This window comes from Aulonocara sp. 'chitande type north' Nkhata Bay, linkage group LG9 (assembly GCF_057382095.1).
Source record: "Aulonocara sp. 'chitande type north' Nkhata Bay isolate Kocher_YH1m ecotype deep benthic linkage group LG9, A_spYH_male_GT1.1, whole genome shotgun sequence".
Taxonomy (NCBI): domain Eukaryota; kingdom Metazoa; phylum Chordata; class Actinopteri; order Cichliformes; family Cichlidae; genus Aulonocara; species Aulonocara sp. 'chitande type north' Nkhata Bay.
In genome coordinates, this window is record NC_141352.1 from 18,661,742 (window position 1) to 18,688,397 (window position 26,656).

Here is a 26,656-nt window from a genome sequence, read left to right on the forward strand (position 1 = left end):
TTAAATCCTGACAACAGCTCAACAAATGTCTCAGCACCAAATTATGTACTTTTTTAACAGAAGGAAGGAATGCCACGAGCTATTGATGTTTGCATTATGATGATTACAAACTGTATGTTCCGCTCATGTCCCAGCGTACATCCATAAATAAAAACATGCACACACACTCACGCGCCCGTTTACACACCTTGTGCGTCATCATCATAACCGGTTTCAGCGGAACGACTCGATGGCACAAAGCGTCAGGGGAGCAGGTGTTTATGCCTGTCAGAGGAGTAGAGAGAGCCTGAGATGTGGGCTGAGAAACACCGACCCCCTTCTCCTTCCTGCAGCTTTCCATCCATCTTCTTTTTCTCCCCTCTATTCCTCCTCCTACAGTCATCTTTGATCCCTGTTCTCTCACTTCATTTCTTTCATTTTTGGCTTCACTCATTCCCACTCAGCCCCCCCTTCATCATCCCTTATCTCTGTTTTGCTCCTCAGACTCATCCTCTCTCTGTTTCTTAAATCTTCAAAGTATCATGGTCACTCAGCTTGGCTCCTCCACGGTCCTCTGCAGAACTCTTTTATGCACCAAACTCTAATGGCATCTTTCATGACAAGTAACATTTAGATGTATGCACGCATACATGAGCCTCAAAAATGTTTCATCTATTTTTATTTTATTTTATTGACAACATAATGCAGTAAATATTCAGTTGCGCAGCCAATCAGAGCAGCCAAGCAGGCAGCTCTGATGAAGTCATAGGGAGGGTTGCGGATAAATAGACAGTCGCTTTAAAAAACAAACAAACAAACAAAAAAACTGAATGTCTCCACTCTGCATCACATTAAAACATCACACATTTCTAATGAATGGATGAATCCACACTGAGCACAATGTCTCCAGACCAGGACAATCTTCAAGGACCGGCGTGATGACAGAGAGCTGAGAGGAGTTAGTCCACACAGTGCGGTGGCATTTGCCCCCAGACAACTGAGGCCTGCATCTTTGCGATCAATTTTTCAGCTTTAAGGATCCTTTATTTTTATTTTTTTTACCCCAGAGCCTTCACAGCTACATCGAATTGAAAGAGCGTGAGCGGAGCACACGAGTACCATCAATTAGTCAACACATTACGTTAGCAGCAGGCTTCTGAACGAAGCGGCCTGCAGCTCTACAGTCAGTTTTTCAGTCTCTCACACTTCCATCAATCTGAAAGTACTGAATGGATGAAGCGTGCCAATGAGCAGTACACATAATGCACAACCCACATCCACAAGAAAGCCCAAAGCTTGTGCTATAAATAAGACTGTATGCATGTTTAAGTGTCATTTGAGGAGTCATACTGTTCAAATACAATCCCAGCCATGTCGAGAAATGAAAGCTTTAGCCCTCGTCGGAGTCCGAAAAGTAAACTTCCATCTGTATTTGCATTTATTGTACCCTGCAGTGTTTGTCCATTTCTGTGCTTCACCTTGGTGCCGCTGTGTAACTTATGCAGCACACAAAGCATGCACCTCTCTGGCCACTGTTTACTAAATGCTCCGCGCCGGACTTGTAGCGCGGGTGCGCAGCCTCATTTCCATTTAAATTTCCTGACGTGGCTCCTTCCTCAGCAGCTGAGGATCTTGATGAAGGCCCGTCTGAACTCGATGTTGAAGGTGGTGTAGATAACAGGGTTGAGGGCGCTGTTGACATACCCGAGCCAGGTGAAAGCACTGTAAAGTTCAGGAGGCACGTAGCATGTCCTGCAGTGAGTGTTCAGAATGTGAGTCACAAAGAAAGGCAGCCAGCAGATGAGAAACACCCCTGGAGCGGGCAGACAGCAGAGAGGTATGGAGAAAGGACAAAACGGAATTGAAGGTGTACGCCGGACAGAGTGGTGGGTATAGTAATAACATTTAAAATAAAAAGGAAGAGAAAAGGAGAGAAAGAAAACAGAATTCGTGTTAATCATGGTCACAGCACATGCTGGCTAAAACCTCCCTCAAACAGTTGTTGTGCCTGAAAATGAACAAATAAATGAATGAAATGAATGAAATGAAATGTTATCTACCAAAGCCTTCTTAACAACCCTATAATAACTACACTGGGTTGAAACCTGCATCTGCAGGAACAGTAATGGTTTGTTCACAACAAACACAAAGCGAGGTTACGCTTTGTGACGCAGATTTACGATAACAATTTAAATTTATTTCCCTCTTTGCACAGATGGGTGGGCACGGTGGCGGTTAGCACCACTACCTCGCAGCAACAAGGTCCTTGCTTTAACGCCCTCATCGCCTTTCTATGTGGAGTTTGCATATTCTCCATGTGCCTCGGTTGGTTTCCTCCAGGTACTCCAGCTTCCTCCCAAAGTCCAAAGATATGCATGTTGGCCATAGATATGAGCTACATAAATGTGGCGTGCAGCCTAAAGTGCTTTGATTTGTCATTAAATGAAAAAGTGGAATATAAAACCCAGTCCATTTGCACTTTCTATGCAGTTAAGCTGCATTAAAGTGTCCCTTCATGTTTGGTGTGAACACAAAGTAGTGTTTCTCTGACAGTTTTGAAAAAAAAAGAAGAATAAAATAAAATAAAGAACGGATTAAGCCCTACTTTTGTCTGCTCTAACGTAAGCTTCAAATGTTACAGTGTCTAACTACATAGTTTACCACCTGCAGATAAATACAGACATGGATAAATCTTCCACTATTGCCCTGTTGCTAGTGAGCAGACCTATGAGGACACTTTTAATGGGCCAATTAGACCAGTTTTAACCTGTGGTTTGTGCGGTAGTCATATTGAAGTCTTACCCATCAGCGGCCATCAGGATACATTTTATTGTGTATAAACAAGACTGTAAATGCTGCATTGTAGCTTGAGCAATCATTAAATTCAAGCGCTATAATTGGTGTCTTGACATTGCGGTAAAGTTGTGGTCAGTTTGGATGAAAAAGCAAGGCTGGGATTGTCTTCTGTGCATGCGCCACTGGCTTTCACTGACACCAGTGTAATGTAATCGGGCACCTCTGATTACATTTTGTCAGTGAGATCTATGCTGTGTCAGAGCTAACTGGACCAGGCCTAAATAAGCAACCTGGCTGATAATTGGAGCGTGTGAAAGCTGTGTCAGGAGCTACAGTGTGTGCGTTGTCTGGGCCGACACAGTGAACCCGAGGCCTGACATTTCAGCTTGATTTATTGTAGTATAGATAAGAAAAATATGCAGGAAATGCACACAGTGAGAAAAAAACGTGTTGGTACTGTCGTGGGTATATGTGGCAGAAGAGTTAATCCTACAAATGTGAAAGAAGTCGAAGCAGAATAAGCAACTCGGTCATATATCGCCTCTCTAAAAGCTGCCTGTCTTATAGAGTGTGTTACTGTGACATTTACACTTTCATTTCCTCAGCTTATCTCAGTCTCCACTCACCGAGCACAATGGCCAGCATCTGAGTGGCTTTTTTCTCCCTCGCGTGCATGCTCCTGAATCGGGGATTGCTGATGTGAGACATCGGCCCCAGTGATGTGTGCGTCTGCCCGTTGGACAGATCTTTCACCTCACAGCTCATCCTGACAGGAGGACGTTGGATCTGGCTGTTCTCGTCGGGGTCCCGTTCCCCCCGCTCCTCCTCTACATCCATCTCGGTGCGGCCACACGAGGCATGGCTGATGCTACAGTAGTTCTGCATGTCCACCGGGGGCAGCACTGAGTTCTCCACCGGCCCAGTCTTTGGGCGTTTGCCCCACAGGCATCCTGAGAGCAGGTTAGGCTTGGAAGGACCCGAGGGTTCTTCACTCTGCTGACACGAGACACGACACAGTTATTGACAGCTTGAAATCAATAAAGGCTTAATGCTGGGTTGGTGTGCTGGACGTATCAGGACAACAGTTTCGAGCCTGAAATTAATTTTTCAAGTGCTTCCACACCAATGCTTCCAACAGACAAACTGATGTGATTTTTCAAGGGGTTTACATACTGTCACCGGTCCCTTTTTCAGGGACACCGAAACAGCTGAACTGCTCCTTAATGTAAATATTGAATCAGCCAGTCACATGACTACAACTGCTTTAGAGGATGGAGACATGGCCAAAACAAACCTGCTGAACTTCAAAGTGAGCATCGCGGGTGATTAAAGTTACTTTGTGTAACAGTTCCTGGTGAAACTGGACATTTGTTTCATGGATGTGTTTTCAGCACCTCATTGAGTCTATTCCACTATTAATTAAGGGAGCTTTAAAGGCAAAAAGGAGTCCATGACAATATTAGCAAGGTGTATTTTAGATTATGTGATGTTTTATTGTGTGACTGGCACCAGGGAATTGAGAAAAGACATTTATTAACTCTGTGCTTTTTACAAATTTGGATTTAATTGTGTGATGGAAACTTTGCTAAATAAAACAATAATTAATTTATCTTATTATGGCCACAACGATTCCTAAATTTTGAACAATTTGAACAATTCCACAGCAGAATAGTAACAGTAAATAACCAGACATCCTAATAGTGTGTTCACAGATAGGAGGGCACGCTGCGGTACATTCAAGACCAGTAAAGACGCATGTAGGAGATCAGAGACAAACCAAAATCATATAAAATGGAATAAAAACAAGCGGTCACCTCAGCAGATGGATCTACAGATTTTATGCCAGATGCACTCCCCGACACAACCCTCCCATTTATCTGTACTTGGGACCAGCTGCCAGAGTGCAGTATGACCCTGATGCTGGGTTTGTGTCTTCTCCCAGGATCAAGCTGGGGATATTTTACATGTAAGGCAAATGTGCTAACCACTGCACCACAGAGCCACTAGTATCTGAGCATCAGCTGGCAGACAAAGTTTCCATCTGGTGAACATATTCAACCATTTATTTGCAACAGAGACAGATGAAACAAAACCAGCTAGGCAGGATGAAGGCTCAGTGGTTAGCACTGTAGCCAGACAGCAAGAGGGCCTGGTTTGTCCTGCCATTGAGATATATATTAATACTTCTTATCTCATTCTAGGACACTGTTGTAAAGGAGATTTTTCATCACAAAAGTTTCACTACCTGGTTTAAAAAAGGATTAAAAAAAGACATTTTCCTCTGTAGAGGGTAAAAACCAAAACAGAGGTTAAAGATCCACAATAAACACCCCCAAGCAGCAGATGGCTGCCCCTCCCTGAGCCTGGATAGGCCAGAGATTTCTTCCTGTTTAAAGGCAGTTTTCCTTCCCACTGTCACCAAGTGATTGCTCTAATTTATTGAATGGCTTTCTCTTGTAGGGTCTTTATCTTACAATATACAGTGCTTTGGGGTGACTGCTGTTGGGATTTGGTGCTATATAAATCAAACTGAATTGAAATACAAGTTTAAACGTTTCCGTGTGCCTGCTGAATGCCTAAATATCTATTTGTTTGCTTCACCTGTCTTGACTAAGGTGACTATGTGCCAATTTTGTGTTTTCAGCTTGTGTTGCCACCCCAGAGTATTGAAAACAACATTATTCCGGTTTTAATGTTTAAATTAAGTCATCACACTTCACTGCTCTACCTTCTATTTTCCCTCACCCCTCGTAATATCTATTGAGAAATTGCCTTTAGCTTATCCTCCTTAACCTCATGCGGAAAATATGTGGAGCTGAGAGCTGGGCTGCTCTGCTAAGCCAACAAAGTGGCAAATAAGACTCAGAAAAATGTAAAGTTATGGTCAATACATATCTGAAGGGCTCTTCAGATGGACTAAAAGTGTGCCCGACTCCAAGTTCAATAGTTGACATTCAGCACACGCCAGGAAATCCTGCTACATTTTAGGAGCTGTTTCATTTATCTCTTGTGCCAGCAATTACTTTAACTTTCCAAACCTGTGACAAATTCAATCTCAATTTTCCCTCTCCAGCAATAACACGTTTTTAAGCACTGTACAATTTGCAGTAAGACCACAAACATGAATTTGCATGATATTCTCAGCCCATCGCGCTTTTTTATTTCGTTGCTGATATGAATCCTCTGCCGTTGAATGCTGTGTGAATTTTGCAGGTGCTGAATTTTGCAAGCGCATCTCACGCAGTCTTTGCTGAGCCACGCTTCACAATCACAATTCCTGGCTCCTTCTGTGACCCCCCCAGGCTGCGACCACACAGCCAAATGAGAAAAAAAATCGAATTTATCTGAATACGTCATAGAGACACCGAGATGAAAAGCTAAAATTCATGCAACCACATTACAAAACTCCAACACAGTCAATATAAGTTACCTAAGCATTAAACAGTGATATATAAGTTAAAAAACAAAAGTAGAGCAATAGAAAAAAATAAAATCTGGTTTAACATAACACCCACCACTTTAATCCTTATAGGTGACAAGTCGTGCTTCGCCTTTGGAGTCTCTTCTTGCAGACAGGTCTCCTACGGGGATCAGAGGAAAGTTCAACAGAGAAAATGGTTTCCAGAGAAATGAACAAAACCCCGTCACCTCAACCCCATCAGTCCACAAGTGGAACATATTTGTGCTGTTCACTTCAAACTCATTGATCCATCTCTTTTCATCTCCAGAATGCTTTCATTAAAATTCAACCAATTCTCATTGAGCGTCCCCGACGCGGACTAAAAATCAAAAGAATAGGATTTACGCCTGTTGTGCCTTCAGTCACTCCCTCCCGAGCCGAACGCTGTGCAGTCCAATTAAAGCTTGCTGCGAAAATAGAGATAGGTGCCTTTGAAACACACAAAAAAGACATACTCCTCCTTCATAGGAAACGTTAATTCTCTTGACTCAGTAAGAGTCCTATTATCTTGTTTAAAAACATCATTCCACCGTAGTTCTCTCAACCTGAACCCCTGCAGAGCTGGCATCTTACAGCTGGAGGCCTCCACTCCTGGATGAGATTCCAAAATGGGACTGCACTGTTATCTAGTGTAAAAACGGAGGGAACAAAGGGAAACAAAGGGTGCAATGAACACAGCCAGAATACTCAGGAAGCTTCTAGGTGTGGCAAAGCTATTCAAGTCACTGGGTTGACTTGTCTTTTTATAGACCATATTTTAATAATAGGGTGCAGATGTATTAAACGTGACCTAATGTATCCTTGCCTGTGGTTATTGACATCCATCATCTGTATGATAGATGTAACTGGGACACGATTGAAAAACTGACAGCTTGTTGAGAGAAAGAAATTGTCTCATAATAGAGATTAAAGAACAATGTGACCCTTGTGCCGACATTATTATTATGAGGACTAAAATATAACTTAAGCTTGCTTTGTTTGTCAGATCCATCCATCCATCCAATTTTACTTGAATAAAGGTCACATGACCCCATCAGCGCACATTAATCAAAGTAAAACATTTTCACTGAAGTTACTTTAACTTCTTATTAATTCTCAGCTGGTTTTGCTATGCAACAAAACATGGAAATGTCCACATGTGTCAACAATGATGTCTATTTGCAGTCCTGTGAAAAACTAAATAGACCCTCACTGTCTTTATAGAAATTAAGCAGCAGCCAGGTGATGCTAATCAAATGCACTTGATTAAAGTGTTCCTCTATAAAAGCAGGGGTAGTGATAAGCTGATGGTGTGGTGAAAACATGATCTTACAATCTTCCTAGGAGTGGACATCCAACCATATTTCCCATTCAAGCTCAAGACCAACATGTCAGGCTCTATAGGCCTCAGTTAGCTTATAAACCTTAAAGGTCATCACAGTGCAATTAGAAAATGACTAAACCGGTATGGGTTGTTTGGAAGAATTGCCAGGAAAAAGTCTTCAAAAAGAACACGCGGCAGAGCTTAGCTTTGCAAATTTGCATCTAAACAAACCACAAAACATCTGGAGCGATCTCCTTTGGATAGATGACGCCAAATTGGAGATGTTGGGTCATAATGCAAAGTGCCAAATTTGGTGAAAAAAACCACCATACGCCAACTGTCAAGCACGGTGGTGGCGGGACGATGATTTGTCTTGTTTTGCAGACACAGACCAGGGCACCTTACAATCATTGAGTCATCTATGAGCTCCTCTGTATACCAAAGTATTCTAGAGTCAAATGTGAGGGCATCTGTCTAACAGCTGTGCAGCAGGACAATGATCCCAAGCACAGGAGCAAACCCACAACAGAGTGGCTGAAAAAGAAGAATCAAAGTGTTGTAATTGCAGAGTCAAAATCCAGACCTCAACCTGATTGAAATGCAGTGGTGGGACCTTAAGAGAGCTGTAAAGAAATGAATGTCTGGAAATGAAGTGGAGCAACATCGTAAGGCAGAATGGGCCAAAACTCCTTGACAATGACACAAGAGACTGATAAAAGCATTGTCATGGTCCCTGTGCCTCCCCGGCCAGCCCAGTGTGGCCACAAGTGTTTGTTGTTTTACTCTCTCTGCTTCCCTCGCCTTGCTCTCTCTCTCTCCCCTACCTGTCTGCGTGGGCGGAGCTCTGATTGGGCTCTCGCCCTTGGCCCACGCACCTGCAGCTGATCTCCGGTGATTTGCAGCTCTTCTTAGGTCAGGGGCTCTGAGCTACTCGTTGCTGGAATATTGAGTAACTCTCGTTAGTATTGCCTGGCTTCATTGCGATTCTGTTGTTCCCGTGCTTGCCTTCGACTTACCCTCGTCTGTGTTAATAGGTTTACCTGGATCAGCCCTTTTGTGACCCCTGGACCCCGTGAGTGTGAGTGGGCAGCTTGTGTGGAGATTGTTTGGACAAGGAGCGGAGCAAGTGCGAAGAAGTGTGTTTCCCCAGTGTACATAGCGCACCAGTGTGATTAATAAAGTATTGTTGAACCGTGCTTTCTCAGTCTGCGCCTGAGTCCGTTCCACCTCCGTGACAGTCATAGAGAAAAGCAACACCTCAAGTTATTGCTACTAAAGGTGGTTTCACAAACTACTGAATCATTGAAGTACTTGGATTTTTACAGCACTTCAGGGAGTCCAGTGAAAACCTTTTTTCTGACTGTCAACAAATAATTATGCATTTTTTTTGTTTTTGTTTATTTACTTTTTCATTCAGATTTTTTTAATATATTCAGCATATCATAATATAATATTCAGCATATCAGAAGAAGACACCTTTTCCCGGGCACTTTTACAGTATTTCTGGCAGCGGTTTTCTTGTTGATCACTTTGTCTACATTTTGTACTCTAAAATTAAACAATTATTAGAGTCTAATAGAGTTTTTCCCCCCCCTGTGCACACCGGGAATCTATCTAATTGTAAAAGGGTCCAAAATAAAGGTGAGTTGTAATTCATTATCAGTGCATAAAATTGGTGAATGCAAATAAGTGAGTGAGACAGAATCTGAGAAAGATGAATTTGCTGTGAGGAAAATACACTTACAATAAATCAGGAGCTAAATAACAGTTTTTCAGAAATGGAGCACAGTGAATGTGAAAGGTGTTATAATAGTATAATAACTGGTCTAGCTGCCCAGTTATTATTTTTGACATCTTAGGTTTGATATATGAAAGAAAAATAAAAAGAAAGGATGATGTGTTTATTTTGCCCTCAGCAAAAATAATTCGGGCACCACCGTGGCCCCTTTATACTCTGACGTCTGTCAGAATATCTGTTCTTTAATGTGACATTTATAGAATAATTAAATGATTTTGTGGAAGCAGGAACACGTAGACCAGAGAAGCGGAATCCCTCACAACCCCATCGGCAAATCACACCCTGGTCAGATGATTATTAAATCATTATAACAGCACATCTACAGTTCTAAACATCATGAGCTCATTATAAAAGAGTCAAGGCAATCTCAGTGTAAGTAATCAAGTGAATCTTATTGTTATTCATAAATGTTTGGAAGATTTTGTGGCTTTTTATGACAAGGTCAAAAACTTCTTCATGATGACCCCCAAAGCTGCTCCTCTAAATAGATTTTTAGAATCAATAGATAATTATTGTTAAACTAACTATCTCATAAAGCATCTTTTACTATACCGTGCACCACTAAAAAAACTAATAATGGAAACCGACTCACCACAGACGGTGGGGTGGAGCCTGGCTGCACCTTCCCACTGGCCTGTCCAAAAGTGATCCTCTTCCGCCTCATCCTGAGGAAGACGTAGATGCGGATGTAAACCAGCAGAGTGACAATAAACGGCAAATAGAAGGACACCACAGAAGAGTAGATCACAAAGTCAGGGTTGGAGATGGAGCACACCAAAGGGTCGTCTGCAATAAAAGGAAAATATCATTATGGAAAACAGCCTTAAAATTATAGGATAATAAAAGAGACAAACATCATCATTTAAAGCTGGCTCTCTGACCCCAGAGTATGCTGTCAATCTTGAAAATAGCCTTGATCGTTTGTCCTCTTTTCATATAATGCCTATATATCGAACACATGCTATACCCCAACAGAGATCACTGCACGATAGAGACATAACTGATCTGACAAGAACTGAGCAATAAATTCAGGATAAGAGACCACTTCATATAATAAAGGCTGACAAATTCCTCATCCAAAATCATGTCACACAGAGAGTGGGATGAAGGATGGATAGATACAATCTATTTGGTGCCACTCTCCAAACTACCTTCAGCTGCTAGACTCAGAGTACTGATTATTTCTTTTTTGTTTGGGAACAAAACAGATTTGTCTGTTTGAGCTGATCCGTGTCAGTCGATTACTTCAAAAGAAAGACGAAGGATTTCAGACCTAACAGGACCCCCCCCACCCCACCCCGTTCTCCGCCCCTGAGTGGTCAGATTCCTGCAATAAACAGCCGTTGTTTCACTCTGGCTATAGGTAGACTAAACTTAGTGCTTGCACGTCTGTGATTTGCTTTACATTGTGTTTCACTAATGGTCTTAATTGTGTGTGTTCACTCATGCATCTGTGTTGCTGCTGGCTATTGAAATTAAAATAGCTGCTGGTGACATTGTTCATATTTCGTTATTTAGCTTCAAACTATATGTGATTTGGCTTTACAGCACATCTTCAGTGTTGGAAAACACAAATGATTTTTAACAATAAACAAGACGGCATCTGTTTTCCACTTGACGTAACCTCATCCAATCAGACTGCAATGCAAACAATATTTTGAAAGGACAAAAGAAATATTTGCTTTACTTTTCTTGTTAACTAGAAAAATGTGTGACAGAGCAAACAAAGTTGCAAAGTTTTTTCTTTGAAGGACTTCCTACAATAATTAAAAACAACAAAAGAACAAAAATAAAAACCAACCATAAAAGGAGCACGGATCATGAATAAATCAATACAAAAATCTAAAAGGATCAAAAGCAAAGAAGACAGGGATAAATAAACAAGTATTAAATATATAAAACAGCCACTTACCAAAGATACAAAAAAGGCCTCCAATGAAACAGTGTATTAAGAGGAGGTTTAATGGACATAAATGATTCAATCAATCAAGTGCAATCTTTGAAGTAGAGAAGAAAGTGTTGAAATAAGAAAGTGATTTCAGTGACTTTGATTGTGGCGTGGTATTGCAGAAAGTGCTGATCTGCTGTGCTAGTGTACTACCATCTCTAGGGTTTCCTGAGAATGGGCCGAAAAAGAGAAAATATCAGTGAGCTGCAGTTCTCAGGGTGAAAATGCCTTGTTTATCCCAGAGGTCAGAGGAGAATGGCCAGACTGCTTTGAGTTGATAGCAAGGCAACAGTAACTCAAATAATTGCTCATATAACTGCGGCAGATGGCCGCCCCTCCCTGAACCTGCTGTGCTGGAGGTGTCATCCTGTTAAAAGGGAGTTTTTCCTTCCCTCTGTTGCCAAAGCACTTACTCACAGGGGGTCATATGATTGTTAGGGTTTTCTCTGTTGTATTGTTGTAGGGTCTACCACACAATATAAAGCGCCTTGAGACGACAATTCACATCGGGTCACCAAAATTGAACAGCAGAAGATTTGAAAAATGTTGCCTGCTCTGATGAGTTTCAACCACCTGAAAGCATCCAAACAATGGTGGTGTAATATTCTTGTCCCATTTTTATTTATTTATTTATTTTACCAAATATCGATTCATATGTACTCCACATTCACCAGATCTCAATCTCTCCAGTAGAGCACCTTTGGGATTTGCTCGAACAGGAGTTTGACATCATGGATGTGATGCCGAATCTGAATCTGTGCCATGATGACTTAAAGCACTTCTGAAGGCAGAAGGAGGAACCAACCCAGTACTAGCAATGTGTAACTAATGAAGAAGCAAGTGAGTGTGTCAGTGAGCACCCAGGCATGATCGGGGTTAATGAGTGCTTATAGTAATTTAGAACATGTCTAATTAATGCTTTAATAGCAACATTTTAAAATGAGGAAAATAGCAAGCGGCAATTTATTGTAAGTGTAATTTTAACTGGAAGAAGTAAAAATATGAAATTTAAAGGCATCTATGACCTAATTAGGGGCAGACAGAAATGCACACAAGCACATGAGTGACAAATAAGGCTCAGCATAAAAACAACTGTCTATCCAACAGGCAGATAGAAATTTGGGGGCTGATGATTTAAAGTTTTGACAATAAAGAAGGCTCTATGTGAAAATCCAGTGTTGAGTGCACAAAGGTAAACAGAACCACTTTTGCAAATATAAGGAAAAAGTCCACAATTTATTCTGGACAAGCCAACAAACTTGCTAACGTGCCATCTCTGCGGCTTTCATCGGAGCCAAAACGGACGTCATGTTGTTCAAATACAGCAGTTTGGCTAAAAGATTCACAAAAGAGTAATGATTAAAATCAAAGCGGGATGATTCTGGCTGAGGTTACGGGTTTGTAGCGAACATCTAATGTTTCTATATTTTATGTAAACTTGCTCAGGGGAAAGCATTTTGAACTATAATCATCATTCACTCCAAAGGACATAACAGTGGAGCCATTTTTGGCCTCATGACAGTGTTTGGCTCCATGTTCCTTGAGCGGATAGCTGTTTTATGCTCTGAAATTCATTGTGTGAATGCTCTCTTTGTTTGCTCAATATAAGCTTGTCTATTTCAGAGGCAGGGCCGTAGCAGATGTAATGCCACGCTACAACACATTTGTAAACAAGCAATAAGCAACCCAAATCAAAAATGATGTAGTGTTAAAAAGCAAAAGACTCTCTGTCCTACCTGGTTTCACTGACAGTGAATGCCTCGAGTATAAAACTATAGGTTTTCTGACCACGATTGTGTATGAAAGTGGATACTTGGATGAGCTGAATACTTCAGATGCTGAGTTCAAGATTTTATGTTCTACTTGCAGACAAGAATGAGGGGATTTTTGTTCCTGCACTGATCCCACAATAGAGTAAAACGCTGTTAGAATAAATACAGAACAGCATAGAAAAGTATCTGTATAAAAACACATGCAAAATAAAAAATAGCCCTACTGTGCACAGTACAGGAATCACTGCACATCCTGCTGTGTCTTTTGGTCATGCATACTTATCAACCTCACCTAATGCTCCCGTTGCACTGTAACAGGAGAAAACCCACCATCAACACTGCATCCACCCTCTGCACCTCCCTCCTGTTGTAATCTCCTTGCTACACTACAATCCTCCCTCGCTCTTCTTCTCCTTAGTCAGGCTTCTACACCTGTAAAATGTTCATCTGAGCAGATTCACCATCTGTTGATGGTAAACGCTCTTACTTGTGCAAGTAACAACATCCAAATGAGAAAAGCTGTAACGCTGGGTTTTATTAATAACCAACAGCAGCAGTTGTGGCATTGCAGTGAATCTTCCACTTGTTGGTTTATAAATTTACTTATTTTTTAACAGGAAATATTGTAGCTGTCAGAAATTGCACAAAATCTCAAACTCTGTGAAAACGCTGCAAATGTGTGACATGAATGGTCATTTTCTCTGTGATTACATCCTCACAACATGACAGGAATACTGCATTAGACTCTGCTTCCCTGATCTGCCCACATCCTTCAGATTCGACATGCTTCAGCTCTTAATGCCAATAATATCATTTGCTGTTACTTTCACAGACTTGACAAAACTCAGACGACACATGAAATGTTTACAGCACTTGAGTTACTCGCCACGGCCATCCTAAATGCTAAGAACACTAAACTTTAATTCTAAATTACGTAATTAACGTTAACCAGAAAACAAGCCAAAGTCGAAATGTTGCTGAGCTGACCTGTGGTGTTGAATCCAAACAACAGGGGGCAGGACACTGCGAAGGCCAAGACCCACACGGTAGCAATCATGACAAACACTCTTTTTCTGGAGCGATGAGTGGTGTTGTACAAGACGGGCATCACTACTGCTGTATACCTGCAGACACAGACAAGGATTAGAGTTTGCTTTGCAGACGTATTTGTACAGAGGACAGGTGGTGACATTTGAATGAAGGAAAAAGTGCTGATGCGGTCCTGCAAAAGGGAATAATTAGAGGGAGAAAAAGAATGTTGGGCTTTGGGGATGCCAAGAAATGCAATGCAGAGAAAAAGTGGATGGTATAAAGACCAACAATGGGAAGGCGTACCAGGCACTATTATTTAGAAACAAATGGGTATTCAGCAGTAACTCTAGTGAGGCTTTGATTTAAGAGTTAATCAGCACACTATATGCCAAGAGTGTATAATGAGCCCGGAAAAACTGTCCAGCAATAGCCTAGAAGAAGCTGCAATTATGCTGGAACCCAACCCAAAATAGATGTGATGTAATGTTGTTTAGAGCCAGACAACTGCCATGATTGTTTATCCTCATCAGGCTAATTACTCCTGTTCTTCTCTGGGCAAAATGCAGAGTGAAACCCGGAGCCAAACGCGGACATCCACTAAAAATATTCTTCCCACGCTGCTTCCCTTTGCCTTTAACCTCCTGCCACGGCGCTGCTGGGTTAGAATAAATGCAAAGATTTAAAAAAAAATTAAGGAAAAGAAAGGAAAAAAGTTGAATGATAAAAAAAATTATAGGCAACCTTTATTGATCAAGCGCTGCTTTACGTTACACCTTTAGTTTCATCAACTCTTAAAATCACCACTCAAAGCACGACTTAAACTGTAAGTACTTTCACCGGGACAATTCTCCTTGAAGTTTCACGGTAGAACTTGGGTTATCGCGTATTTACGCTGCTTCTGAAGAGCCGTTGAAAGCTGACAAATCCTCTGTTTTCAAAGAGATCAATGCGATAAACTAACGGCGCTGCTGCGAAGGTAAAAATGATCTCAGTGACACGCAATGTCCCAGGGGCTTTGCATTAATTTAGAAGCACACAAACATCTGATGCTGCAGAGGTGCTTTTGACTTCTGTATTAAACAGGAAGAAGAGCAGCGTTCAGGACGACTTCATTGCTCAGGTGCAAATTATGAAACATCCAAAAGAATCAAGCAGTCCAACAAATAAAAGAAGGGTTTCAGGATATCTAATTTGCTAATTTAATTGTGAAGACAGCCCCATAAAGTATTTAACCAGTTGGATTCGTACAAAAAAATGATGTCAGGAAAGTTTTACAGGATACAATCGCTGCCAGATTAACATGTTTATATGCTCTGGAATTGGGGCCACTGCCCTGTTTTGGCCTCAGAGCTCCATGGCATTTCTGTTGTGCCATGTTGCCTCATTAAACCCGGATTCTCATTGTTGGTTTTGTTGTTTATTAATTCATTTATAATGATTTCTTGGCCACTTCTGACAGGAGACACATTTCATGAACACAGCATTGACATAGCAAGATTTATTTATTTTTTGCTGTTGTTCTGGATTTTGGATTCAGGGTTATGAGTTTGAGGTTTTTTTTAGATTCTTGTTTTCTATTTCGTGTGCTGTTTTCATTGTTCTTTTGCTTTTGGACTTGAGTTATTTCTGAAGTCTAACTAGTGTTTGTTTAGCTCAGTGCAGTTTCAACTGCACCTGCAGTTCAATAGAATTCGTTACTATCTACCTCGAGCATTTGCATTATTTGCATTTGCATTGTTATTATTCTTTACACTCGACGCTTCATTATGGAAGTTTGGTTATTTATATCTGATTATTTCATTGTTAATAAACCAAGAACCAGTAGCAAGTGTCTTTGGAATAGTGAACAAGTAACAAACTCTCACGATAAGCTCTCTAAGTGATCGAAGCTGCAGATGTCTCTGTAGGTTTTTGACTAGAAGAAACTCCCACCACACTGTGAGCATTTTCTCGCTGGCATTATAAAAATATCACTACTAAAATTAAGTGTAGGAATGTTATATTTTACTTTTTATAACCTCCACCAAGGGGGTTGTGGGATTGGTTTTTTTAATGTTTATATTTTGTCCAATTTACTCAAAAAATAATAATTTCTGAACAGATTTGCATTGACGTTTTGGGCCCTGGCCCAACTTAGAAGTGATTCACTTTTGGAGTCGATCCAAAGGAGGACTCTTTGGAAGTAGTCTTCACCACTGTGAGGTAGGGCCGTTTCCCATTATATCCTCACAAATGCTTATCATATTGATGTAACAAAAATTGGCAGATATCGTTTTGATGTTCTTGAGGAAATCTAAGCTGGAGCCAAAGATCCTTCGTCCAGGGACTCGCTTTGTGGAGGGAGTTCTCAGCTCTGGAGGAAATGTGGTCTTTGACGGCTCTTGCTTGGACAGAGATTCTTGTTGATATGTGGCCACCACTCTGGTTTCACGTTTCCTCCTTATCTGGCAGAGTGGTTCAGATCTGCTCGTTTGTTGGGTCTTTTTCTGTGGAGTTGGCATGTTCATCCTGTGCCCATGTGAGTTTTCTCTAGCAGCTTTCTTCCATGGTCCGAATACATCCATGTTAATTTATTGGCAATTCTAAGTTAGCTGTAGCTGTATCTTAGGCAATGATGCAATATAAAGTAATATAATGAGTAACAAATCAAGAGTAATAGCAATGTGTTAAAACCCCACAACAAATACTGCAGGAGAACCTTGTTTGTTATTGCGGCAAATGAATGTATTTGAAATAATACCAAAAACTCAGAGTCACACAAAGTGAAACTGGGACTTATAAAACATTTACTGTCATGCAAACTCATGAAAGCGCTCATTTTCCCCTGCAGTCGTATTCGCTGCAGAGAAAGGCAAACACTCCCTTCTCCATACAGGCTGAGCAAATATATCCCCCCGAGAGTTCTTATGCATCAGTGTATTCATCCTGTGCAGTTGAACCCCTGATGCCTGTGGGGTTCCAAGTTCAAAGACCCTTTAGAGATATTAAATGTTCACTTTGATACAAGAACAAAACCTACGCAAATAATGATGTAAACACCAGATGCTGCAGGAGAGGTTCGAGGTCCTCATGCTTGACATTTTCCTGTGCAATGGCACAAACATCTTCTCAGCAATTAGCCAAAAACCTAAAAACACCTAGCCTGCATGCACATGCTCACTCCTGTTACTTTCTCACTGTCTCTCGTTGTGAGAAACTTGCACGCTGAGATGCACACACAGACACACAACTATCAAGAAGATACGAGCAAGATGGGGAAAATATTTTAATCCTTCAGCGAGCTTTGAAATGTCTACGTGGCGAGGTGACGGAAAAAAAGTCTAACAGAGATGACATTTACACTGGAGCTGTCATGGCAACATCTGTAGTCATACATAGTAACTGCAGCAAAAAGATAAAGACACACACACACACACACACACACACACACACACACACACACACACACACACACACACACACACACACACACACACACACACTCGCACTCACCTGTCAATGCTGATAGCGCACAGGTTGAGAATACTGGCGGTGCACATCATCACATCCAGCGTGACAAAGACGTTACAGTAGAGGCGGCTGAAAAGCCAGGCTCCGCCGACCACCTGCAAAGGACAGACAGGCAGATTAACGACACTCACGTTTCCCCCTCCTTTTCTTCCCCTTCTTCACAGTCAAGTGTGAAGTGCAGCGCAGGTGACAAAAAGGTTTCGTGAAGAAGGGAAAAAAAGGGCACACAAGAGGCACTTTGGCCCAAATTACATAAAGAAAATCAAGTCTGAGCTGCCAGCATGAGTCACATATTAACCCTGACACACTACCGGGATATCACTTTGGTTTATTAATGTGTGTTTATGTTATGATATAGTGTTTCAGATTTGTAGCGAGGTAATCTGAAGTACTCAAGTGCAAAAAGTCCTGTTATTCCAGTGCTGTGATGAGTGGCATGGAAATAAGCCGAAGGAGGGTGCCCATCTAAATGCAAGGTTTAATTACACTGAAGGTGTTTGTCAGACTTTTTTTCACAAAGGGCATAAGCCTCCAGTTAACACACCAGTACTCTCACCTCCTCCTCCCCAGCAGAGTCTTACTCAAGTCGACAGGCTTTCATTTAGGCACTATAATACCTGGTAATAACTGTCTGACAGAGATAAATGGGATCCAAGCAGCATTGCCTCACTACTGAATCTCTCAAATCCAGCATGTGAATATATGCCTACCTACACAGAGAGGCAGCAGGCACACATGGGAATATGCACATACACATACAAGTATGTAAATAGGTAAAATTAGCTTCTTTTTGCTATTTTTTTTCTACACCAGAGGTGTTACACGTTCGAATTCAGAAAAATTTCACATGCCTAACCTGCTTAACCTAACATCGTCATAACCTTTTTCGACACGTGGAAATCCAAATTTCATCCCAAAGAAGGGATTCTGCCAACTTCACACACAAAAATCAGTTGCTTTCTGTTGAATAAAGTCTTCTCTCAGGAGGCTCGGGGGGAATTTTGGCAGGTCTCAGATAATTATCTAATGACGACGGCACAATGATGCCATTGTGGTTATGATTGCTACTAAGATAACAAAGTTTCAACACAAATTCTTCCACAAACTAAAGGTGTGAAAATTGAAGAACAGCTTTGCGTTGTGTACCAGTTTGAAACTACATACTGTTTCTCTTCAATTTGTAAGTATTTAGTGTGCTCACATGAGACACCGTTTCCTGGAAGTCAGTGTTTTCCACAGTTGTTGCTTGAAATACAACATTGCAATGCAGTGTTTTATGTACCAGCTTCATTGACAGTGAAACTCTTTATGCTTTCAGTAAAATGGAAGGAATTGGGCCTCATCATACTGAGTCATGAATGCCTGCATCTATTCAAGCAAATTGCTGTGGCACCTCTCTCATCTTGATTTTAAGCCCAAACACTAACCAAGAACTAGATGTTTAAAGAAATAAAGAACCTAGATCATGCTTTAAATCTTTGTGGCCCCAATTAAATACATTTCCAATAAATAAGGGCTCTACACACATTATGTTCATGCATGTAAACAGCACTGCAACATAATGGAAGAGGACTTTAAATTATTTTAATAAGTGTGTGAGACCAATACAAAAAGTCAGGCAAATAAAGCCACCACCCAGGGAGAAGTAGAAATCATGTTTTGAACTATTGACTGTGAGCTTGATATGAATCTCCTGTTCCACCACATACTAAAGCTCTTTTATTGGATTGAGACCTGGTGACTGTGGAGGCCAGTTGAAGACAGTGAAGTCATGGTCATGTTCGAGAAACCAGTTTGTGATGATCTGAGCTTTGTGTAATAATATGTTATGCTGCTTAATGCTGCCATCAGAAGATGGGTACACTGTGGTCATAATGGCATGAACATGCTCAGCAACAATACTCAGGTAGGCTGTGGTAATGAAGTTATGCTGAATTGGCACAGAGTGGTCCAAAGTATGCCGAGAAAATATCCACCAAATATACACCAGCAGCACCCTGAACGGTTGATACAAGACAGGATGGATCCATGTCTTCATGTTGTTTAAGACAGATTCTGATCCTCCCATCTGAAATGTTGCAGCAGAAACTGAGATTCATCAGGCCAGCCAATGTTATGTTTTTCCAGTCAACTATTATCTCGCCTATTGATCCCACGTGAATTGTAGCTTCACTTTCACCTGGTGTGGTCTTTTGCTGCTGTAGTTCATCTGCTTCAAGGTTGGTAAACCTCAGGGATGGTCGTGTGTGAAGATCCCAGCAGATGAGCAGTTTCTGAGACACGAACCAACAACTATGCCACATTCAAAGTTACTTAAATTACTTTTCTTCCCCATTCTAATGCTCAAACTTCAGCAGGTCGTCTTGACCATGTCTACGTACCTAAATGCTTTGAAAGTAATACATGTGATTGGCTGATTACATATTTGTACTAATGAGCAGCTGAACAGGTGTCATCGATTACAAGTCATCGATCCAGGGATGATGTTGTCATGTCTGTGTGCGGCAGGCAGTAATGGTGGACCCAAAGTGCAGACTCATGGAGGCAAAAAGGTGAACTCAAACACAGCATTACTGCAGGATGGCAAAAAATAACTGAACTGAAAATAAAAATAAACTAAACAAGGTATGCAGGCTGACAGACAGAACACACAGTAAGAGATGATGGAGATCACGACAGAGACCGAGGAAAACACAGGACTTAAATACACAGAGGGTGCAATTAGGGAATGGGAGATGGGAGGGAAACAGAGCTGGGACAAATCAGACCTCAAGAGACAAGGAAAACAAAACTAGAAACACTGACACGGACTTTCAAAGTAAAACAGGAAACATAACACAGAGCCCCAACAAGGGGATACAGGTGACAGGGGAGACAGAGGAACCATGAAGCAGAGACAGAAACCAGGAGACTAAGAATGCTAACATAGAAACCAAAATACTAGAAATATAAATAATGACAAAATCAAAGTTCAATAATAATAAAAAACTCAAAACACTGGGTCAACAACCCAGGTACCCTAACAGATTTGACTCGTAAAGTACTGTATGTTTTTTACTGAGAATGCACAAGCTAATTATAAGACTAGATCAGACGTTGGTAGTTCAATTCCTGACTGCTAATCTGCATGCCAAAGTTGCTCCGATGCATTCATTGGCGTGTCAATGTTAGATATAAAGGTGTATAAAAAGTGCTCGTGTGAATGAGGCAAGTCGTACAAAGCGCTCCAAGTGCTCGAGTATAAAAGTGCTATATATGAACCGGCTCATTTAACACCTGACTACCCTAAAAAGAGAATATAGCCTCCACTTTATAAATGGAGCCGTTTCTATACAGTCATGTTGCATATTTTTGGAGGTGCTAGACGTGAGCGCTCATTCATTACTGCCATTGCAACCACTTTGCTCAAGTACAAGTCATAGATCAGCTGCTCCATTCAAGGATAATATGACTTGCTCAAGGGCACATGATTGGCTCCCGCTGAGGACAGGAAGAGCGACGCTCACTGACTTTTCTCGTAAGAACACACCTGCTGAAGCTCACCAGCATCCCTCTACATCAGGTTAATCCGCAGACCTTCAGATTACAGCTCCCAGGGTGATGGTGCTTAGTCTTGGGAGCTGAAAGTCTTTACCTCTGATGCTGAATAAGTTTCTCCCCAGCCTTTTTTTAAAACAATATTCTTTTAAATTTACTCTAAAATAATGAATATTGGACTTTTGTGTCATATTATCTTTTAATAACCAGTTTTTACAGTGTTTAATAAGCTCCCCTTTGAATCTGAAATGAGGAGATCCAACTCCAAATTTAAAAAAAAGTAGCACATGCTTTTACAACATAGCTGCTCGCTAGGAAGTTAAACCCATGACTGAACCCTGTCGAGGTTTATGGCGCCCTAAATTTACCTTTCGGAGGATGTAATCATCTTTAATTTGTCAACTTCTGCTCACTGGGTGTGTAATTACTTTTTTTTGGGTCGGTCTGCTGTTGAATCTTCTGCACTGCAGGAGAAAAAGCACTTTCTGCTGACACTGTGCAAAATTCTTGCACGAAAGGTTGGCTGCTTATTAAACACAACCGGACTTCAGGACTCATGTTGGCAAACACCTGTCCTGCAGGAACACTCTCTTTCTCTGCGAGCTTCAAGGAGGTTGTTCTATACACACCTATGAGCCTGCCTGAAGTAAATTTGCAGCGTTCAGTGACCTTAGTGAAGTGTGGTTGTCTGATGGTCATGTGCACCTGCATACTTAATGGAGCTGGTGAACAGCAAGTAACACGAAGGAAAGCGATAATTACCAGAAAAACTATGTTACACTAGTGAGTAATCTTCAAGTAGTAAATAAAAGTGAACAGAAACTATAAAAAGCTTTTTGCTGCGAAGGTTGGATAAGAATGAAATTCACAAGTTTGCAGAAGCCTCTTTATCATCTGCGGCTCAGCCAATTACAGAGCAGATGACGCCCTTATTTAATATTCAATATATCCTTAAGCAATTATGCATAATCTACATAAATACTGAATCACTACCTAAAATACTTTCATCATCATTACTGTCTTTGGATCACCCACACAGCTGTCACCATGTAATAAGCTCAAATGACCCTCATCCTTTCCCTCTTTGAGTTTAGCTTTTTTATTTTGTCTTCCACACAACTTTCCTCTGTTCTCTTCATAATCTCAACTCATTCACTCCTAAATAACGGTATTTTATCCCGTCTACATCCTCCATATTTCTAATCATGTCTTGCATCTTCTTGTCTCATTTTGCCCCCTGCAACTCTGTGATGTTCTCTGGAATTCAGGTTAAAGAGTTGAAGTGCGGGCATGGTGGAGAAGAATAAGCGGAGAGCTGGAAGCGGTGTAGTGCATCACAAGAAAATTCAAAGGGAAAAACAGACCAACGCAAATGAGTTCCATTTCTGTCAGATCCCACCTCAGCATGGATAAAAGTTTGATTCAGCTTCTGCTACTCTAAACATTAGCAGCAGGAATGAAACCTCTGCCAAACAGTGCAAAATATGACCATTCAACCTCCAAAATATGTAAAGAAAATCCTTCTATATGGATGTAATTACAATACATTTTTAAAACGCTATTGAAAAGAACATGCGTGAGATACTGAAGGATGTAAATGCAGACACTCACCTCCAGGTAGACAGCCCAGGGCATGACCAGAGAGGCCACGAGCAGGTCAGACACAGCCAGGCTCACCACCAGGTAGTTGGTGGTTGTCTGGAGGGAACGTTCCCTCAGCACGGCCAGACACACCAACACGTTCCCAAACACGATGGCTAGGATAAGCAGGGAGTACAGCATGGCATAGTAATTGCGCTCCCCTTCATCCTGCCATGGTGCCTCCAAGGTCTCATTCCTCTCATCCCATCTGAGGCGCTCTGACTCATTCCAGAGCCGCTCCGAGCTGCTAAACATCGCCATTGAGACGTCCCAGTGACATGGGAGGTGAGATGTTTGGCAGACCTGCCCAAAGAAAAGAGTATTGGAATAAACACACAACCTTCTGTTTCCTTTTGGATTCCCACACTTTAGTCATTAGGTGAATTTACCCATAGAAAGGCCTGCTGGAAAACAGATGCTGACTCCCAACACAAGTCAGATGCACTGATAAATGAAACGTAAGGAGATAAATCCCAGCAGTAACACTCTCTTTGCAGAGCATCGCTGCTTTTTGCTGGCACGAGAGTTTCATTTCTCCTGCTGAATAAAAAATGGGGGAGCGTATTGACGCCTCTTCACGATACGGCTCCATGGCTCCTATAGAGACAATCATCTCCATAAAGACTCAGCAGACAATGTATGCTTCGACTGTGCAATGCATTTATGATTGTTCCAGTCAGCCTTTCAAAAGCACTGCGATCGTTCCTGTAAATGGCATCTAAAACAACTGATAAAAACAGGAGCTATAAAACAGAAATGGTAGCTTTAATTAGGGCCTGGAAGAGAAGCCTTAAGCAGTGTCTGGAAGGTTAGCTCATCAGGGAGGGGTAATAAGTCTGTGCTGCCACCCTGAGAGGTCTGCTTGGCTCCGTGCTCCTTGCACTCAGCCCTTCTTCTCATTTATCATCAAACCTCCCTAGTCCAGATATCAGCCCACTGTGGTAATACTCACACCTGTGTCTAGATGGTAAACATACTGATCCATCTAATCCAGCTTCCCCCATTCTTTCAGTGACAGAAACAGGGAGAAAGACACAGAGAAAATCAGATCCTTTTTAGAACTGGCTCAGACCCAGGAGGCTTTTAAAGATTTTTTCAGTCTATAATGCTACCAAGCTCTTCAATAGCTCCTGTATCGTATTATTGTCCACAGGAGAACCTGAAGAAGCAGGGGAAAGCCAGGCACCAATACCGATCACCTTGAAGTCTCCTCAGGGGAGTGCAGCAGTGGATTTATCACAGAATGAGGTGTGGCAGGTTGCAGGGATGCCAATCAAAAAATATTTGAGGAAAACCACATCTGTACACACACACACACACACACACACACACACACACACACACACACACACACACACACACACACACACACACACACACACAGTGTGTGTTCAGTCTGAACAGGAGCACAAGGTCGCATATTGCTCTGCTGAAGGGTTTGTTTATACTTGTAACAAGTGCTAATTGGACCTGATTGCCCTGTGCACACTTTTGTTTTACGACCTCGCTTTAATGTTAACCGCTTATTCCGGCCTCTCACTGCTCCTATCCAGGGGTCTGACCTCTCATAAGTGCCTGTGAAGTAGGCATCTAACAGACCCTTCAATGCACATGCATGGTGGCATCGCATCTGACTCAGCGGACATGCTCTGAAGTCACAGTGAAGCCTGCACAGTGGCGGCGATCGTGACGGTGCTTAACTTTATGCTTTTTCGTAAAGACAGTTATGTTAACCCAATAATACCGTAAACTGCGCATAGACTAAGGGGTGGGCTGCTGCCACAGCAGACTTGGCTGACACCCTGTCAAGGATCCCCCCCAGTCTAGCTGTGCGTAATAAATTCATTTTGGTAGCTGGAATTTATTACAAATACCTGCCAAGTTCATCTTATTACTCGATCGTCAAACATTTATCGCAGAATTCAGTTAAAGCCCATAATTGCAGCGCCCTATCGTGCGTCGAAATCAGCTTTCTGCAAAGGTTGAGGTCAGTTGTGGTCCAGTCACACACATGAATGGCCCAATTAGGGACAAAAATGATTGTGCCACATGATCAGTTATCCAAGTAAATGCGCAATCAAACTGTTAAACGAGCAGCGGATGAGGATTTAGCTGGAGAGACAACACATAAAACATTTCAATTAATAATACATTACTGCTTTTTCTTTTAAAAACCCCAAACAAAAAGTACGCACACACGCTTACATACCTGTTAGTGTTTCGCAGTGAAGAATTCATCGGATGCCATCGAGGAAAAGCATCATCCGTGCTGAGTTAAAAGTTGCCCGGTCGTTGCGTCCAGCCCTGCGAGGCGAGCGGGAGGAGCCGGGGAAGCGCTCGGTGACATTGCGCACGGGCGAATGTGGATGTTGAGAGCTCACAGATGAAGCTCCAATCTCGCTCGCTCACTTCATTTACCCCCCACCGGCTCTCGGTGGCTATGAGGCTTTCTACGGTGAGCTTTCTGCGGCCACACCGGAGTTGTTGTGGCTACATCAGGTGTGCTTAGTGACGCCGTGGCTAATTATTACGAGAGGGGGGCGCGGAACATGTTTTAATCTGAGGATAAAATGATTGCGTGTCAGTGCTATGATAGAAGTTTTTGTATATCTGCGTTGTGAGTTAGAATCCCCTCCCTCATCAGTATGACCCTGACACAGTCTCGCAGTCTGGGTCGTGCTTTGCTGGAAGTGATATTGGAATAAAAATAGCCAGATGCTGGCCTCATAAAACAACTAAATGAAAGACCTGTGGGGCATTAGGCCAACCTGGGTGCTTAAAAACATGTGTAAACCATTGCGCCATTATCTTTATGGGCCACTTTATAACCCTGCGACATAAGAAATACCAAAAAGAAAAAAGAAACTCTATGCAGATAAAGAATACCAGGAGCTTTTTGCCTTATATCTCTCTGCTCTCATCCAATGCGTCCCCCCCATCCTCTCTCATGACATTTTAAGATAAGAGGAATCAGTACTGCACGAGCCCCTACAGCGCGCACCAAATAAGTGGGATCTGGAAGAAACAACACGAGGGTGCCATTTTTCCCATTTATGTACACATTCCAGCTTGCAAAGAAGGAAGAAAAAAAAAAACCGGAGAAAATTCAGTTAAAGTCCTGTGAGGGAGGTTTAGCACAACAGCCGTTTTGGAGACAAATAAAGGCCACGTGGTTTACATTTCCAGAATTAAAAAAAATTCAAAACAGAGCCATGTAGTCGACTTTATTACAAAGCCTTGGTAGAGTGCATTTTAAAAAGCAGCGAGCAGCAGGAAGTTAATGGCCTGTCCTGTGCAGCCGCTGACAAACAATCGCCCACTGATCATTTTTCACCCTGAACCACCTGTCAGTTTGTGTTTTAACTCATGTAAAAGTGCCTAAATGTCCTTGGTGCCCACTGGAAATCTGACCCATCCTTCTTGTCTGCAGAAGCTTTCTGGCATATATATATATATATATATATATATATATATATATATATATATATATATATATATATATATATATATATATATATATATATATATATAATATCAGCGCAGACTAATACCACTGTGAAGGTCAGTCCTTATAGGGCATGGTACAATAATAAAAAGAACAGTGTTGGAGATTAAATGGAAATAAGCACTTAGAGTTGGCTGGCATTTTGCTGCTATCTGCTGGCATTCAGGCTGAACTGCTGTTATTCCAAATTGAAATAATTCAGTGCATGTGCGGGTATGTTCACACTGCAAAAGGACAAAAAAAAATGAAACTCAGTGAAGGAAACTGTTTCCAGGGCCTACTCCGTGGATCGGCTTCCTCCGAGGCGTGGACGTCTATCAGCAGAGAATGTACCTTCACCTATCAGCAGAGAATGTCCCTTAGTCTGTAACACAG

At 41.7% G+C, this 26,656-nt stretch overlaps 1 protein-coding gene across 2 annotated transcripts; it reads right to left on the reverse strand.

Moving 5' to 3' along the window:
• Positions 1-1,476: 1,476 nt before the first annotated feature.
• On the reverse strand, positions 1,477-26,165 carry drd3 (dopamine receptor D3). 2 transcript variants are annotated; one of them, XM_086306289.1, is made up of 8 exons: positions 24,986-26,165; positions 22,747-23,079; positions 17,581-17,693; positions 14,044-14,180; positions 9,929-10,122; positions 6,291-6,356; positions 3,402-3,768; positions 1,477-1,792 (listed from the first exon to the last, which is right to left on the reverse strand). In XM_086306289.1, exons 2-8 carry the CDS (start codon positions 23,035-23,037, stop codon positions 1,596-1,598), a joined length of 1,365 nt encoding a protein of 454 aa, XP_086162415.1. In that variant the 5' UTR covers positions 23,038-23,079; positions 24,986-26,165; the 3' UTR covers positions 1,477-1,595. The 2 variants fall into 2 exon arrangements, with proteins under 2 accessions (XP_086162415.1, XP_086162414.1); XM_086306288.1 differs by having other exon boundaries at positions 3,402-3,771.
• Positions 26,166-26,656: the final 491 nt, after the last annotated feature.